The 17,769-nt window shown below is 52.9% G+C and overlaps 1 protein-coding gene across 1 annotated transcript; it reads left to right on the forward strand.

Moving 5' to 3' along the window:
• Positions 1 to 2,537: 2,537 nt before the first annotated feature.
• On the forward strand, positions 2,538 to 13,869 carry Klhl30 (kelch-like 30). Its single transcript, NM_027551.2, has 8 exons — positions 2,538 to 2,600; positions 5,071 to 5,917; positions 6,917 to 7,052; positions 8,799 to 8,885; positions 9,220 to 9,375; positions 10,253 to 10,441; positions 10,801 to 10,946; positions 12,474 to 13,869. The coding sequence occupies exons 2-8, from the start codon at positions 5,144 to 5,146 to the stop codon at positions 12,729 to 12,731; spliced, it is 1,746 nt and encodes a 581-aa protein (NP_081827.1). The 5' UTR covers positions 2,538 to 2,600; positions 5,071 to 5,143; the 3' UTR covers positions 12,732 to 13,869.
• The last annotated feature ends 3,900 nt before the right edge of the window (positions 13,870 to 17,769 follow it).

Genomic DNA, 17,769 nt, shown 5'->3' on the forward strand with positions numbered 1-17,769 from the left:
GTGTTAAGCAAAGCCTTCACCTTGCTTCAGTATCTTTCCCCTAAATGCCTCCCAGACAAGGACACCCATGAGGGTCCCCTATACCACATGAAGTTTAATATCAAAACCGGAGAGAGCGTCTCACTGTGGCCAAGAAACGAGGGACGAAGGAGAAGGTCATGGAGGTGAGTAAGGAGAGAAGCACAGAGCAGGGGCCCTGCACATGGCAGGCCCTGCAGGGCTCTCCTGGGGATGAACAAGTTCTTCCTGGGAATGAGGCTGTAGTGAGTGTCTGCTACATGAATGTCCCCAGCTGCTGTACCAGACAGGAAGATGTCATGTATCCAGCACTCTGCCAGGAGGGCTGTCCCTCAGGGCCACCTGGGACCCTGTCTGTGAGAACATCACTTCCATCCCTAGTGCCCTCCCAAAGCAGCATACCTATGGTTATTCTACATGTGAGAAGGAGGGAGGTACTGATGATACGGCCTAGCCTGCTCACCCAGGCTGAGGTGTCCCTTCTGTGCACTGAGGTATCCTACCTGTGCATTAAAGCACCCTGTACTGGCTGGTTTTGTGGTCAACTTAACACAAGCTGGAGTTATCACAGAGAAAGGACCCTCCCTTGAGGAAATGCCTCCATGAGATCCAGCTGTAAGATATTAGTGATCAAGGATGGGAGGGACCATTGTGGGTGGTACTATCCCTGGGCTGGTAGTCCTTGGTTCTATAAGAAAGCAAGCTGAGCAAGCCAGGGGAAACAAGCCAGTAACATCCCTCTGTGGCCCCTGCATCAGCTCCTGCTTCCTGACCTGCTTGAATTCCAGTTCTGACTTCCTTTGGTGATGAACAGCAACATGAAAGTGTATGCTGAATAAACACTTTCCTCCCCAACTTGCTTCTTGTTACCATGTTTTATGCAGGAATAGAAACTCTGACTAAGACAATTTGGTACCAGCATAGTGGGGTATTCCTATGACAACCTGACCATGTTTCGGGAGGACTGTGGAAGGACTTTGGAATTTTGGGCTAGAAGATCCATTCGGTGTTAAGAGCTCTGTGGGGTGTTCTGAAGGCGCTTGGAAGATAATGTTGAGAACAGTGCAGAAGATGGAGGCCTTGCTTGTGAAATTTCAGAGGGAAGATTAAAGACTCTTATCAGGGCCATTGCTGTTTTGATTGGGAAGATTCTGTAGTTCTGGTTAGCTGGGACTGAAGAATCAGCTGTGATTAACAAGATACCAGAACTAGTAAAGTGAAACCTTTGTATTACTGGGACAATTGATGCTGGTTACCTGGAGCTAAGAAATTAGCGGTGATTAAGAAGAGATTAAGAGCATCATTGAGGTGACATCTTCTGGGAAGTGTTTTCTGAGAGTACAGAGGCTGTGTTCCAGAGATAGCCAAGGTTGTACCTTGGGCTGTGGCTGGACTTGGTAATGTGTAAGAGTCATCCAGTTGGTACTGGTTTTGGAGGCATGAAGGGGTCATGAAGAGCAGCTGAGCTCGGCACTGTGAGAGGCCACGGAAGGTCATTGGTGAAGGTAGAAACCCTTTCCTCCCCAACTTGCTTCCTGGTCATGTTTTGTGCAGGAATAGAAACTGACTAAGATCCCCCTTACCTGGGAAGCTTGGCTCTCGCCCTCCTCAGTTCCCTGGCACAACCTGACGTTGGGTGGCATCAGTAACCTAGACTCTGTCTGTGAAGTGTGTCCCCATGAACCACACACTGCATGGAAGATTACAAACTTCAGCTGCTTTATTTTTAGATGACCCTATTTCTCCGCTGCCTGGAGCACCCAGGAAGGAGGGAAACACCAGGGCAGCCCAAGGCCAAGGCTTTGTTTGTTATGTAGAGAGAACCCCAGGCTCTCCCACCTGCACACCCAGGTGTCAGGGAGCCTGTCCATGCCCTGAGCACAGCCTTTACCCCTGAAGTCTCACCCACTTTCACCATGGACCCCAAGCTTTGAGACTAGGCTGACCAACCTGTGCTTACTCAAGATAAGTAAGCAACAAGTGCAAGCTGTTAAGTGCAAGCCCAGAGCAAGTGCAGAGCTAGCTCTAGATATGTCCCACAACAGTTAGGGAACCTCCCTGCTCCAAGAGCCCAAGAGACATCACCCTCTCAGGCGCCATGTTGTCCCATTCCACAGAGGGACCATGGCTATCTGGGTCCCTGTCAGTTCAGCATGAAGCAGTACAAGAAGGTCCTGAGCAACCTTCTATGGCCCGACAGACCCCAGTACAGACTCCTGCTGTCTCCACCCTGCATGTGTCTGTCTTACATTCTCGGCTCCCCCACCTCAGCCTAACTGCCCGGGATGAATCAAAGCACCAACTTGTCCAAGTTCCCTACTGCCCCTACTGTAACCCAGAGACCTCCTGTGTGATAGAGACAGTGTAGCTTTTCAAAGGAGACAGTCTTCGAAGAGCTGTGACCTCACTCCTCCCCCCCTTTCACCCATACAGAAGCTAAAAATACCCCTAAGTTCCCACGTGGTCTGCCCAGCCCAGCCTAGCCCAGCCCAGCAGGTCTCCTTTGTGGCCCACACTTCAGCCTAAGTCCTGCCCTTTGGTCTATGGTCTCAGCAAGGAGCCCTAAGGGAGTCTACTAACAGGTAAGACCAGGGGTTCTATAAGGAGGTGAGTTCTGGCTAAGCTTAGCAGAGCCGTCTACAGGCAAGGGGCTCCTGGGAGCTGGGTGGGCTCAGAGAGAGAAGTCGGACTTCAGGAATGCAGTCAGAGCTGCATTAGCAGGGCTGAATTAAAGCTATTGGCATGAGCATGCCCTGGTAAGACTCTGAACTCCCACTTTACCCTCCAGCCTCCGTGGGGCTACAGGGCAGCAGGTGTCTGAAGGTGTCTCTGAGGTCCCTTGGAGACGTGCAGCATGCACAGGCCTGGTTGAACCATTGTAGCTATGAGCCAAAGAGTCCAGCAGTGACCGGAATGCAAGGCCTGTGGGTGTTGCCTTGGGCACAGCCCTTCCTGCACATGCCTCAGCTAAAATACTATAACCCCAACCAGAGGCCTCCCTAAGAGGTTAGACAGAATGGATTCCTGGTGGCTTTGAGGGTCCTGAGCTTCCCTTTGTAGGCCTAAGCCAAGGCTGCTCCTTGAACATCCTCCTGAGTAGATGCTTAGGTAGGTCCCTGTGCTGTAGGAAGGAGAGGGCATGGGGATGGGGGTGTGGGTCTCAAGTGCCCAACCAGCCCCAAGCCGCAGGCCCTGTGGTTTGCCAGTTCACTGGATAGTGCTCATCCTTTGATGTCCCTGTGTTCTAGGAATCCACCAGTCTTGCTAATCCTCTATCACTGGTGACTGTGTGAGGGACCCCTGGGAGGGCAATACACTACCACTGTGCGGCTTTCAGCTGTGAGGGACTCTGTGTATACCCTCCCATCTCTCCTTAGCGTTGTCCCTCCCCCTCCCCCTTCATGCTTTTTCTTCCCTTAATTCCCTTTTTTTTCCCCCACCCCCACCCCCTTCCCTTTCACCCTCTTACTCCGGTCCCGCCCCCCCCCTCTCCAGCCCATAGGTTCTTTATTTGTTTCTCATTATGGATGATTGTGAGCCACCATGTAGTTGCTGGGATTTGAACTCATGACCTCTGGAAGAGCAGTCAGTGCTCTTAACCGCTGAGCCTTCTTTCTAAAAAAGAAAAAAAAATTTTTTTTTTTCTTTTATAAGGTCTCACTCTGTAACCCAAGCAGACCTTGAACTTACTGGTAAGCCTCCTGCCTCAGCTTTGGGATTGTAGGTGTGCCCCACTGTGACCAGTGACTGTTATCTTTGGCAGTTTTCTTAGGGCAAAATACCAGACATTCTTAAGGTTAGGTCTAGAAGTGGAATCTGCTGACAGGCTGTGCACTCAACAGGATGGGAAGCTGCTGTGGTTATATTTTGAGTTCTATGGTTGCAAGCCAGGCTCTGAATTCAGTTGCCACCCCCAACCCCCTCCCCGCCCCTCAACATCTGCTTCTTAGCTCTGTGGGCTTGGGTTGATGACTCAAACTCTGTGGATCAGGTTCTCTGTAAAATACCAGCACTCAGTTGGCAGAGTGGTGGCAAGGCCAAGTGTGAACACAGGAAGAGGTCTGGGAACCTGTGCATAGGCGCTGCCCCAAGGGTGACTGAACCAGAGTCAACCCAATCACCCAGCAAGTTCATGCAGACAGGCAGTAAAAACCAACGGGGTAGAGTAAAACCAGTGGCTAGCCCAGCAACATGGCCCCTGGGAGGGAGATGCCTCTTGGGCTCTTAGAGCAGGGAGGTTCCCTAACTGTTGCAGGAAATATCTAGAGCTAACCCTGAACCAGGTGATCTCACTTGCTCAGTCTCTCAGCCTGCCAACTTGCCAACCCTGCTAGGCCACAAGGCTCCCACAAGGCCATCTCTCGGCTGCTCCCTCGTCCCAAGTTCCTCTTGCTTTCACACAACGCCCCACGCACCCCTGGTTAGCCATCTCAACACCTAATTACCCGACAGAAACAAGTCTCTTAAGCTTACAGTTAACCAATAAGATTTACGTATCAATTTAATCACAATTTACAAGATGCCAATACAATAATTTCAGGGCCAATTGATACTGGTAAAGTTTTAACACAATTATTCTAACTGTTTGATAACACCATGACAGCCAGCCTCCATTCTGGTCCTCTCTCTCCTCCTGAGACCTCTCTCTCTTCTCAACTCCTCACTCCTCACTCAACTCCTTCTCCTGTCCAATCACAAGCCTCCACTGCCCTAATGTGATTGGATGGGAAAAATCCCGCAACACCTAACCTTGGAGGTCTACACTGTAGAAGATTGGATGCCCAGGGTTTGTGTGCTCTGTATGGTCCTGTGTTACCCTAATTACCTGGCCATGAGTAGTCTAGCCCTTAGCTTCCTCCCTATAAAGTGTAAGCCACAGTTGCTTACCTTACCAGGGCTGGGGACCTGGGATAGAGCAGGATGTGGGATGTCCAAAGTGGCCCTCACTGGCACTTGCTAGAGGTGAGGACAGCTGATGTCCAGACAGTCACACAATGAATCACAGGTGCACGAGACTGTAGCTCTCATGGATGACCCTGCTTTTCTACTTAGGTCTTCAGGGGCGCCCCAGGAACTACTTCCGGAAAAGAGGGTGGGCTACAGGGGTCTCTGTGCACACTGCATCATGGTGAGGAATTTAGACGACCTGGACTTCCATCTGCCTTCACATGCCCAAGACATGCTGGAAGGCCTTCAGCGTCTGCGCTCCCTGCCCAAGCTGGCCGATGTCACACTGCTGGTCGGGGACCAGGAGCTGCCCTGTCACCGCAGCCTTCTGGCGCTCAATAGCCCCTACTTCCATGCCATGTTTGCTGGAGACTTCACTGAGAGCTTCTTGGCACGTGTGGAACTGCGAGACGTGGAGCCGGCTATGGTGGGGCAGCTGGTGGACTTCGTGTACACGGGCCGGTTGACCATCACTCAGGCTAACGTGGAGGCGCTGACCCGCTCCGCCTCACGCCTGAACTTCCCCACTGTACAGAAGGTCTGCGGCCGATACCTCCAGCAGCAGCTGGATGCTACTAACTGTCTGGGCATCTGCGAGTTTGGGGAACAGCAAGGCCTGCTAGGGGTAGCTGCCAAAGCCTGGGCTTTCCTGCGGGAGAACTTTGAGGCGGTGGCCCAAGAGGATGAATTCTTGCAGCTGGCAAGAGACCGGCTGGCTACCTGTCTGGCCAGCGACCTGCTGCAGGTACAACCGGAGCAGAGTCGGCTCGAGGCCCTGCTGCGCTGGGTGCGCCATGACCCCCAGGACCGGGCTGCCCACCTGCCCGAGCTCCTCAGCCTAGTGCACCTGGATGCCGTGCCTAGGCCCTGCGTGCAACAGTTGCTCGCCACGGAGCCACTGATCCAGGAGTCAGAGGCGTGTCAGGAGGCCCTGTCCCAGGGCCACAGTGAGGTGAGTGAGAGGCCAGGGACTTCCACCTAAGAAGTGGAGGGGAAGCCCCTGAGCCCCCACCTGAATGGAGAGAAAAGAGCGCCAACATGCCCCATCTTGCATGGCTCCCTTCTGAAGGCTGGTCCTCTGACAGAGCATCATCATCCATCTCTCAAGGGTGCCATGATCTGAGGCCCAGGGGGAGGAGCCTAGAAGTGTCTCTACCTTTAAGAAGCCCATCACTGCTGGGCACGTGGTGGCACGCACCTTTAATGCCAGCACTTGGGAGTTAGAGGTAGATGAATCTCTGAATTTGAGGCTAGCCTGGTCTACAGAGTGAGTTTCAGGTGGCCAAGGCTACCTGTCTCCAAAAGCAAAAAACAAACAAAAAAGCAGACCCTTTCTACACGGTGGAAAGGCCACCACTGGGAGGGTGCTAGGGGCATCGGGCACAGGCTGGCAGTCAGGAAGGACTCCCTGGAGGAGCTAGGCCTTAGAGGAGACAGGAGTTGAAAGGAGGAAGATGAAGGAAAACCATCCAGAATGATGGATAGCTGCATTGGGGTGGGCACTGTGGGATCTGGAAGCTGTCACCAAGTGCTCCTGAGAGGTTCTAGCTGAACCTGTATGGAATTCCATCTCTGCTCATGCTGGCAGCAGGCAGGTCCTAAGAGAGTGACAGGCCTGGTTCTCCAAGGGTACTCAAGAGCACTTGAGAAAGCGCTTTGTGACTAGTGAGAGACATAGCTCACCATGGGGTGGGGGTGTGGACAGGGTGGGGGTGTGGACCAGGTGGGGTGTGGATGGGGTGGGGGTTTGAATGGTGTGGGGATGTGCACCACTATGTCCAGCCTATGCAGACATGCATGCACAGGTACTCACAGATGCATACACACATGCATGTGTGCACACATACCAAAGCCCACCTAGCCTCAAGCACAGGCACTGAGAGAAGACTACACGTGACCCTCAGGCTAGACAGACAACAGCTAGCCGCTCTGACCTGGCTCCTGTCCACAGGAGCTTCCTGGCCTCCCACAGAAGATGCAGGAGGTGCTGGTGGTCGTTGGAGGACGGGCGCTGGAGGAGGACGAGGACGGTGGTGAGGAACCCAGCCACCACACTGGGAACTTTGCTTTCTACAACACCAAGGCCAGTAAGTACCTGCCATGTTTGTCCTGGACATGAGCCATGCACCACCTTGGGGTACAGGCAGTCAGGTGTCCAGTGAAGGGGGGCCCTGCCTCCATAAGGTTGAGTTTTGGATCTTACCAGAATTGCAGAGGAGCCTGGTGGCCATAGGGAGGAGGGTGGGAATACTGTCAGTCCACTTCCCTCTGGTAGGAGCTCCACCTCTGGTTTTTCTTAGGTTTTTTGCTGGGACCAAAGGACCCAGCCCAGATAGTACTATTATGGGTAAATGTCTTCCTAGCCCATCAATTGCTCTAGGTTCTCCTGCCCTATGCATCCAGTGTAGGAACCAAGGCTCTAGGGGAAAATAAGAGGGTGCAAACAGCCCAGGAGTGAGAGTTTGGGTTTTCTGGGTCAGCTCAAATTGGGATCCAGTTTAGCCCTGGAACAAGTCATCTAGCCTCCCTAGATATGTCTTGATTTTTCTCATCTGTGAAATGGGTTCCTCATGCCTCCCCTCCATGGTTGTAAGGGAGCCTGGGGAAGGGGTAGTTGGGCACCCCGTAGGCCCTCTCCCCAGGAGAGCTCTTGGGAAAGTGCTGATGAGGGCCGGTTGTCTCCAGGGCCGAGGCAGGTCGCCAGCACCACCGCATCAGCTCTGGCGGGCTGGAGGAAGACCAAGGCCAGAGGTCCAGGTCAGAGGCTTATAGTGGGGATTTGGAGTTGACGTCAGGAGAGAGCAGCTGGCTGGCAACAGTGGCCTGCCGATTGCTGCGCCATCCTCATCCTGGGGTGACACAGACATGAATCAGGGGACACTTCGTTCCTACCCATGGTTGCCAGGCTCTCGACTCACCAGGAGACCTAGAATTCTACATGTTCCCAAAGTGTCATAAACAGTCAACAGTCCAGGGGACTTCCCCAAAGCCTTGTCTCCCACAAACACTTGCAAGGAGTGTCCATTCACAGGATTCAAGTTTCCCACGCCTATGGTCTCATGATGGTTTCATTCCAAACATTCCCCATCACTCTGTCCCTCACAGTGAGAACGGCTTAACACCCACCGTGGTGGGCGTGTCCCATGCATCATTCATCTCATGCCTTTTTAAATTTGTGTTTTACACTTATTTATTGATATGGGAGGGAGGAATGTGTGCCATGGTGCACAGGTGGGAATCAGGACAACTCGTGGGAGTCGGTCAGTCTCCTATCACTTGGCATCCAGAGATCAGACCATCAACCTCCATGGCAAGTGCTGTTGCTGGCTGAATCATCTCTCTGGCCCAGTTCATCCCCATTCTATAGACAGGGAAACCAAGGCTGGACCTTGTCTAAATTCACACAACTGGCACACACAAGGCAGGACTTGGACTTCACTCTACTGCTGCAAGGCTGGTATCTCACTCTCTGTATCCCTTGACTGCCTTGGAAATGGAGAGAGGCTTGGGATAGACACATGAATGGAGGAGTGAACGAGTGTGTTACTACCTACTAGTCATGCCCACACACAGTTGCTACCTTCGGGTCAGTGCAGTGAGCTTCAGGTCAGAATGACAAGAGCCTGCAGATCCTGGGCTACACTTGTCTAGGCTGGGCCCCCAGCCTGGTACTGTGGGGGAGTATAATGAGCAGGATACTCCAGGCTGACTCTACCGTCATCACCCTTTTTTGTCACTGCTAGTGAGGGGGACGTTTCTACAGCCAGTTCCTGAAAAAGACACCAAGACAATGGCATAACCACTCTGACCCCCTGCCTCTCTCTCCTCTCCAGGGCAGTGGATGGCACTCCCGGACTTCCCTGATTACCACAAGTGGGGCTTCTCCCTGGCAGCACTCAACAGTGATGTTTACGTCACAGGTGTGTGGCCCAGAGCTCCTAGGGACATCCTGATTGACTTGATAGAAGACGGGGCCCTCACATCAACTCTCCCACCCAATAGGATCCTTGGAGGTCTCCTAAGACCTTCCAGCCCTTTCTACACCTCTGAAAGTGACGGATCTCCAGAGGTAGAGATGGGAGGGTCAGAAACTGAGGGACATCCTTGCCTATATATAGCAAGCTCGGGGCCAGCCTGACTCAAAAACAAGTAAAAACCGAAATAATTTTAAAACAGATGAATAAGTTTAAAAAGCAGAGTCCACTGACAGGTGCTAGGAGCCACCACTGTGTATACTGAACTTCTCTCTGACAGGTGGCTCACGGGGCACCAAAACAGATACCTGGTCGACCACCCAGGCCTGGTGCTTCCCACTGAAGGAAGCTATCTGGAAGCCTGTGGCACCCATGCTGAAGGCCCGTACGAACCATGCCAGTACAGCGCTGAATGGAGAGATCTATGCCATCGGTGGTGAGACTGTCCTCCCTAGCACCATACATACCCCTTATTCCTAGAGCCACAGGTCCCCCACCCCAGGTCATCACTGGATGCTACTAGGGAGATCTCTCTGCCTTTAGGGGTCAGTGAGCCCAATGCTGATAGTTCTCAGAACCCCTGGCTGGGGCATCCCGGGTAGCCAGGAACTAGCCAGCCCCTGGTTTCCTATCCTGGAGGACTCAGAGCCTCCAGGCCAGCCAGAATGATCACACACACACAGAAACTAGGGACTCAGCCCTCAGTTCAGGGTCACTGCAAGCCTCTGAGGTGACTGACCCACAGCGACCTCTGCGTTGCTACCGGCTTCACGCGTCATCATCCGGACAACCCGGTGCCAGTTATGAATATTAAAATAAGACTCACGGGCAGCCTGGAAGCCACTTCTAGTGTCTAATAGATGGGGGGGGGGCCCCCTTCTCAAAGAATTGCTGTGTTTCTGACCAGAAAGCAAAGAACATACCTACTCTCTAAGTCCCAGGCACCATGGGGACCCCAGGGTCTCACAGAAGCTTAGGCTAGGAAACATGTGTCCCATAATAAGTTCTCAATTATGGAATACCCATTCCCCTTGGGGGATTACACCATAGTCTTATGCCTTACAACCTGCTCTCCCAGAACTGGCCCGAGGGACCAGTGCTCAGCATCCCACCTGCATCCCACCTCTTGGTGTGGTCTTGGATAAGCCCTGCTGCCTATCAACAGGACCCAGGTCACAGAATCCCAAGGTCCTACCTCCTCCATTCACCCTCACTTTCTGGGGCTCTAGAGCCATACTTGCCGCCTCTGAACCCCCAGACCTATGCCTAGACCCCAGTGCCCTGATACTGCCAGTTAAGACATCCTCTCACAGGCACCGCCCTGGACGCAGTGGAGGTAGAGCGCTATGATCCCTACACGGACAGTTGGGCTCCCGTCGGCCCGGCGCCCAAGTATGTCAGCAACTTCTCAGCTGCTGGCTGCCAAGGCCGCCTCTACCTGGTGGGCTCCAGTGCCTGCAAGTACAACATGCTGGCTCTCCAGTGCTACAGCCCTGTGACAGGTAGGAAGGCCACCTCCCTGGTAGCCTGTATTCCTGAGGTGACAAGGTCTAGCAGTTGGAGGGAGGCCATGGTTTCTGGACTTGGCAGAAGAGAGCTACCTGTCCACCATGTGGAAATGGGGGCTGGACAGATGCAGAGGCTCAGGGGCTCCCAGCAGCCTGTGGGAATGAGGTGGCATAGTGGCCAGATCAAAGCCCCCTCCCTCCTGCCTGCTATACCTCAGTGAGAGAGGTAGGCAAGGCAGAGAGGCACACTGCCCTGGGCTTAATCCATTGGCAGAGTGTGCTGTGTTTCTGGAAGCTTCGGGGTGGAGGTGTCCCCACCTCCTGGTGACATCATTTATGCATGTGCTCTGCAGATGCGTGGAGTGTCATCGCTTCACCTTTCCTGCCCAAGTACCTGTCCTCTCCACGCTGTGCAGCTCTCAATGGAGCCCTGTATCTCATCGGTGACAACACTAAGAAAGTCTATGTGTATGATCCTGGGGCCAACCTGTGGCAGAAGGTGAGCCATCCCAGGTCTCCCTCCGTTGTTCCCTGGTGGAGCTTTGCTGGACTCCTGACACCTCAGAGATGCAATAGAACGGAGGTGTGTGGAGGAGTGCCAGAGAGGCCAACAGAGAGCCAAGGCAAGCCTTCAGGCTCTCTCTAGACTATAGAGCAGCCACTGTGTCAGTGGTGATGGAGACACAGACAATGACTGTGGGTCAGTCAGGTCACTTCCCTTGAGCTCTTGTCTTCCTTCTCTGGGATCTACTCCATGCTTAGCGCTGAGCACCTCTGGGACAGCCATGGACAGAAAGTGAGAATCACTTGTTAGCCAGGAGGTAGTCAGTGTCCCACTCTGGAAGGATCAAGCCAAGCAGGTGGATCCTGCACTTAGAGTGAGGAGTAGCTGTCTCCCCAGGACCATTCTACCTTGCCCTGTTCTTCAGGACCAGGAAAGGGTGGGAATTGAGAATGCCCAGATGCCAGCCCAGGGGGCCCAGAGCCCTGGCCTTTCTCCTTAGTTCTAGGCTGGATGCTCTGGGTCAGTCCACCTACCTCAAGATTCTTAGTCCCTGATGAAATGGTGCCCCCTTTGCCCCCCAGCCACCCACCAGTCAGCCTGGTGATGGCAGCCCCACTGCATCCTCTTGCCCACAGCTGCCCTCTAGCTTCGATGTCCCACTGACCGGAAGCCCCGTTATAGTAGCCAAGAGGGTACAGAGCAAGCCCTGCCAAGGTGCTCTTCCTTGAGCCTCCCAGCTGAGCCACAGCTGGGCCAGGCTCCTAGGAGTATGGGTCCTACTTGGACTTTATCGGGCCCGCAGGCAGGGCGGCTACTTGCGGCCACCTTCACGTGGAGGCAGCACCAGCCTTTTCTGGTGCATCTGTCTCCTCGAAGAGAGATGCAGGGGGGGGCCAAGGCTCAACCCACACCCCATTGGAGGCAGCTCTGGACTCAGACCTCAGCAACCTACTTGGATTCTGTGACTCCAGGGCCTGAAGGAGCCATCCTGTTAGATGTAGGCTGGAGAGAGACCAGGGCCTCGCTGGTAAAGAGAACCTGATAGAGCCACAGTGAGCAGTGATGAGCTTTGGGATTCAGGGTCAGGTAGTGGTCCCCAGCCCCACCAAGTGTTGTGATTATGAAAAGATAAAGAAATATAAGATATATGTTCTATGGGGGAGGGGCTGTCTCAGCACCCTGAGGGACCAGACATATGATGGTATAGTATAGAATAGAGTTTATTCAGGGCATGGGGAAGGGAGTTAAGAGGATAGTGGAGGCAAAGAAAGGCAGAGGGAGGGAGAGAGTACAGAAGTAGAGGCCGGCCATGTGGGGAGAGGGAGAAGGGAAGAGGGAAGAGCCCAAGAGGGTAAGAGAGAAACAAGCAGGAAGCAGAATAAGAGAAAGAGGAGGGGCCCGAAGCCCCTTTTATAGTGGGCCAGGCCTATCTGGCTGTTGCCAGGTAACATGAGGTGGAGTTTAGACAGAATGCTAACACCAAGGACATCCTTGTTTCCACCCTTCCATTGTCATCCACAGGTGCAATCTCAACACAGCCTACATGAGAACGGTGCATTAGTGCCTCTGGGTGACCTGCTGTATGTGACGGGTGGCCGCTGGCAAGGCATGGATGGAGACTACCATGTGGAGATGGAGGCCTACGACACTGTAAGAGATGCCTGGGCCCGCCATGGCTCTCTACCCCGTCTCTGGCTGTACCATGGGGCCTCTACCATCTTTCTGGATGTCTCCAAATGGACACAGCCCTTCATCCCCACTGCCCCTCAGGAGCACTAGGGAGGGAGGAGTTCCTGGCTCTGCTCCTCATTGTCCTGCACAATGCCACCCCCCCCCATGTGTGTCCTCTGTCTACTGTGAGTTGCTGCCCCCTCCAAGGCATGGGCTGGGCTCAGTATCAGATGACACAGCTCTGGGGCTAGCAACTTTGTCACCAGTTGTAAGAGCAAGCGAGACCCTGACACTCAGCTCACACAGTGGAGGAGAGGGCTCTGCTGTCCCTGAAGACCCCAGAGAAAGAAGCTAAGGGGTCCTGGACTATACCCTCAGGGAAAACAGGCCCCGTGGTGGCAGTTCTTCTTGCTCTACCTACCGTGGTTTGGGGGGAGTGGGGAGCTGTGCAAATGGGGAGTTAAAATGGAATACCCCAACATTGAGCCAGGGCCTCAAGCTTGGAGGCCCAGCCTAGAGCAGGCCATGCCATGCTCTTTGACCATGTCCACAGCTTCCTCTCTCCCCTCTTTCCTCAGATTCCACATTCGCCCCACATGGGGTGGCTGGATGAAGGCTGGGCTCTCCCCATCTCTAGCCTCTGTGTGTTGGCACTGTGTTTACATAGCTGCTTCTGGGAGGAAGGTGGCTCTGCTCCACCATGGGTACCTCTGACACCAGGAAAGCGGCCCCTGAAGAGAGGCTAGGAAGGCAGGGGATGCGGTTCAGGGCAGGAGAGTGAGACGGTAGAGGATTCTCTAGGAGATCGGTTCCCAAGCTGCCCAGTGCTAAGACAGTTCCTCATGTTGTAGTCACTTTCGACCATAACACTGTCTTCATTGTTACTTCATAACGATAATTTTGCTACTGTTATGACTAAAATCAGATATGCAGGTCATCTGATAAATGAGTTAATGTTTGATATTCGGGGTATCTCACACCTGATCCCTCACCCTGGTCTGCAGGGATTCTGGGGATGGCCCTGGGGTGTGTCAAAAGCTTGCTTCCGGGGATATGCTGAGATGGGGTGGAGCTAACATCTGATGGACTCTCCTGCCAATCATGATATGATTTAACATGACTCAGACCGTGGTCTCATGAGGTCATGCATTTTTCAGTCTCCACATCTCTGTCCCTTTGCCCTCTTGCTCTCCTCCAGACGAGGCACCAGATTTGTAACCAGACAAACAATAAAGAACTATCACTGTGTGTGAGCAGCATGCTCTGTCTGCTACAGACTGCTGAGGACCTAGACTGTAGGTTGGGAGTTGGTCTGGCCAACACCAGCTACTAGCCCAACGAGGCTTGAGTGGCCCCCAGCTCACACTGAGTGCAGACTTCTTCTCTAGGACCAGCCCAGGGGCTCAGACTGGTTCTTGACACTACTGAGTTCTGAGGACAGGACTCCAGGCTCTGCCCTGACTTTGCAAGTCCGGATTCACTTTGCTCCCAGACCTGACTTCATGCCTGTCTTTGGGACCATTGAGCCAACTCAGAGATCAAATAGGGCAGGGGGGTAGAGATGTTACTTCTAAGAGGACAGAACTCATGCCTGGGTTCTAAATGCTCCCATGATGTTGGGGGTTTGAATAAGAGTTGGCCCCATAGGCTCATCTATATGAATGCTTAGTCATCAGGGAGTAGAACTGTTTGAAAGGATTAGAAGGATTAGGAGGTATGGTTGTTAGAGAAAGTATGTTACTACAAGTAGGCTTTACGGTTTCAAAAGTCTCTCATGCCAGGCCCAGTCTCTATTGGCCTGCAGATCAGGATGTAGCTCTTATCCCATGAAAACAATTGAGGACTCTATACCATGGGGGATGTCCTATAGTGTTTCCCTGAGCATGCAATCCTAGGGCTTTCCAAAGGCAAAGGCTGAAAGAGTGACACTGACTTTAATCAGAAAAAGGGAGTTGGCTAGGTGGTGGTGGTGCACGCCTTTAATCCCAGCACTTGGGAAGCAGAGGCAGGTGGATTTCTGAGTTTGAGGCCAGCCTGGTCTACAGAGTAAGTTCCAGGACATCCAGAGCTACACAGAGAAACCCTGTCTCAAAAAACCAAAAAGAAAAAGAAAAAGAAAGAAAGAAAAAGGGAGTTAGAAAGGCCACACATCCCTGGGCGAGTGTGAGTGGGGGAATCCTGGAGTAGAGAGAGACACATGGTTCTCAGCATTGCTGAATTGTGCCTAACCTGGTCATTCTGGGGTCAGTGGCATAATTGGTGTTCCAAGAGGAAAGATCTTCCAGCTAGGGAGCTGGGAGTCTAATAAGTCTCCAACTGGGGGCCAGCTTCAAGGGTATCCAGCTGGTGGAGGTGAGCTGTGGAGATCCTAGGTGCTAGCAACAACAGGGCATCCTGACCACCACCAGCTTCCAGAGACCAGGGAAGAGGCAGATGCTGAGAGAACACAGATTTAGCTACAGTGTCTGGGGGTGTGTGTGTGGAAATGTCCCTAACTCTACTGTCCCCATCTCCTGTTAGCAGCCTGACAACCACCCTCTGACCAAAGCAATCAGAACATAGAGAGGGAAGACAAAACACTGGCAGAGTATTCTAAAGCCACCGTGGGGCCACAAAGTGAGCAGGAAGAGGGACAGCCACCAGCATAACACACAGAGACTGGAGCACACCAGACACTCAAGAGATCCTCCTGTCATGCAGGGGATGGCCACAAGGCACCCCAAGAATCATATCCCAGAATCCCTAGGAAAACAAGGACTCGGACATCTGAAGCTAGTGAGGACTTCTAGTTAGAATATAGAGTGCTCCACAGCACATAAAGCCTACAGGAGCATCCAGATCCCTCAGGAGAGCCCCCAGACCCTCCAGGAGCACTCAGAGCCTGAGGGAGCACTTAGATCCCTCAGATCCCTCCGACCCCTCAGGAGAGCACTCAGATCCTACGGGAGCACCCAGAGCCTTCAGGAGCACTTAGAGTCTGAGAGTACTTGAGCCCCCATGTCTCAGTGTTCTAATGCTGTGAAGAGACACCAGGACCAAATCAATATTTTTTAATGATTTACTTACTTATTTAATGTATATGAGTATACTGTAGCTGTCTTCAAACACACCAGAAGAAGGCATCAGATCCCCTTACAGATGGTTGTGAGCCACCATGTGGTTGCTGAGAATGGAACTCAGGAGAGAACAGCCAGTCCTCATAACTGCTGAGCCATCTCTCCAGCCACAACCAAGGCAATTCTTACAGAAAAAGGCACTTAATTGGGGGATTGCTTCTGGTTTAAGAGGTGCTGGGGCTTATCTGAGCTACATCCTGAGCTGCAGGCCAGAAAGACTGGGCCCAGCATGGGCTTTGAAACCTCAAGTCCACCCTACAAGGCAGCACCTCCTAATCCTTCTAATCCTTTCAAACAGTTCTATTCCCGATGACTAAGCATTCTAATATATGGGCCTATGGCAGCCATTGTTACTTAGACCACCACACCCTAGGAGCACTCAGAGCCCATAGGAGCACTCAAGGCCTACAGAGCTGCTGACTGCAAGACATGGTACCTGGGCCTGGATATGCCTTGGTTTGGGGACTCCTTGATTCTCCCAAGGTCTATCCCTCATTTTCCTCCTTTGTATGTTAGGGACAGTCACGTGATCCGAGTACTGATGGTCCATCCACGTTCAAGGCATACATAGCTAACGACACCACTGCTAGCTGCAGGTACTCTTGAGGCCGCACAGCCAGTCAGCCTCAGGCAGGCTCCCACTGTCTTTGAGTAAAGGGAAGATTTCATGCCCATGACCTCATCAGCCTACAGCCTTCCTTTGAAGAAAGAGGGACACGGAGAAAGCTTGGCTCATTGAACTGCCGGGAAGCTGGGTCAAGGCCATGACATGAGGTCCCAGGAATGAGGATTAGATTTCTGCCATGCAAGAAGGCACAGGGAGGTCACTCGCTGCTCTCCTGCCGGGCCCGACTCACTCAGAATGTTCACTCAGACCCAGGCACCACCACACTCAAGGGTCCCACTTCTGAATCAGAGATGCCACTCCTTTGAGGCTGTGGACCCTATGCTTAGCGCCCTGTGAGCTTTGCCATGCACTCCTGTCCTCCTGAGGACCTTGCTTTCAAACAGGACCCTGCAAACATGCGGGAACCTTTCCTGAATGGCTAGAGCTCTGGGGCTATGCGCCTGAACTGGACCGCGTCATTACCTTGAGCTAGGGTCCAGGAAGCCATGCCAGTACCAGAACTATTTGGATCTGGGCCCTCTGGAAGAACCCATGACATCACTAGGACAGTCCGTTGTTTGGGAAAATAACTACTTTCACATGGCAACAGATCTGGTTGTCAGCGCTCCAGCTGGGGCCCTCACTGTGAACAGAGCAGGGTCACTTGATATCTTAGGGTCATGCTTCCCAAATCAAGTCCCTTCTTTGGACTCCCTCTTCTAGCCTTTAAGGGCACCTGGACGCACACAATTTAAGATTAAAACAAATCAAGCAAGCAAGCAAACAAAGGAAAAAACAAAAAACAAAACAAAACAAAACAAAACAAAAAAAGAAACAAAGAAACCCAGGTGTGCTGCTTTATCTACAGCCAATGTAATGACAGCAGCTCAAGGCAGCTAGGCCTGCCTCTCTGGAGGAGAACCACCCAGAAAAGGCCTCCTCGCAGTTCATCCTTTAGGATTTGCCACATCTGTCCTGGTTGAATGCTCCGTGGTGGGCAGTGGGCAGCAGTCTGAGCTCCATCTGCCTGGCTTAGGACATCAGAGGGATCCGACCTTTCAGCCAGACTGGGTCAGTTCTCTGTAGCTGCTAGTAGCAGACTCCGTAGCTGGAGCCTGAGAGGTGCCAGCTGTGCAGATACATCCGGGGTGGGGAAGAGCAGGGAAACCTTAAAAGTGCTCCAGGTTCCCCAGCTTGAAAAGGAGGAGCCATAAGGGCTGCCATATTCTCAGGTACTCAACTTGTCATTAAGGCCTGGAACCATGAGAAAAGAAGAGACCCGGGGCGGGGGGAGGTCCTAAGAAGACGTGCAGAATGGTGCAGTGGGTGTCCTTAGAGAAAGGGGGGGGTGTCTTAGAAAGCCTCGGGTGCAGGGCTAGGAGAAGAGAAGCTAACCCTGGGCTACAGGCAGCAAAGTGGAGGC

The sequence above is a fragment of the Mus musculus genome, chromosome 1 (genome assembly GCF_000001635.26).
Source record: "Mus musculus strain C57BL/6J chromosome 1, GRCm38.p6 C57BL/6J".
Lineage (NCBI taxonomy): Eukaryota > Metazoa > Chordata > Mammalia > Rodentia > Muridae > Mus > Mus musculus.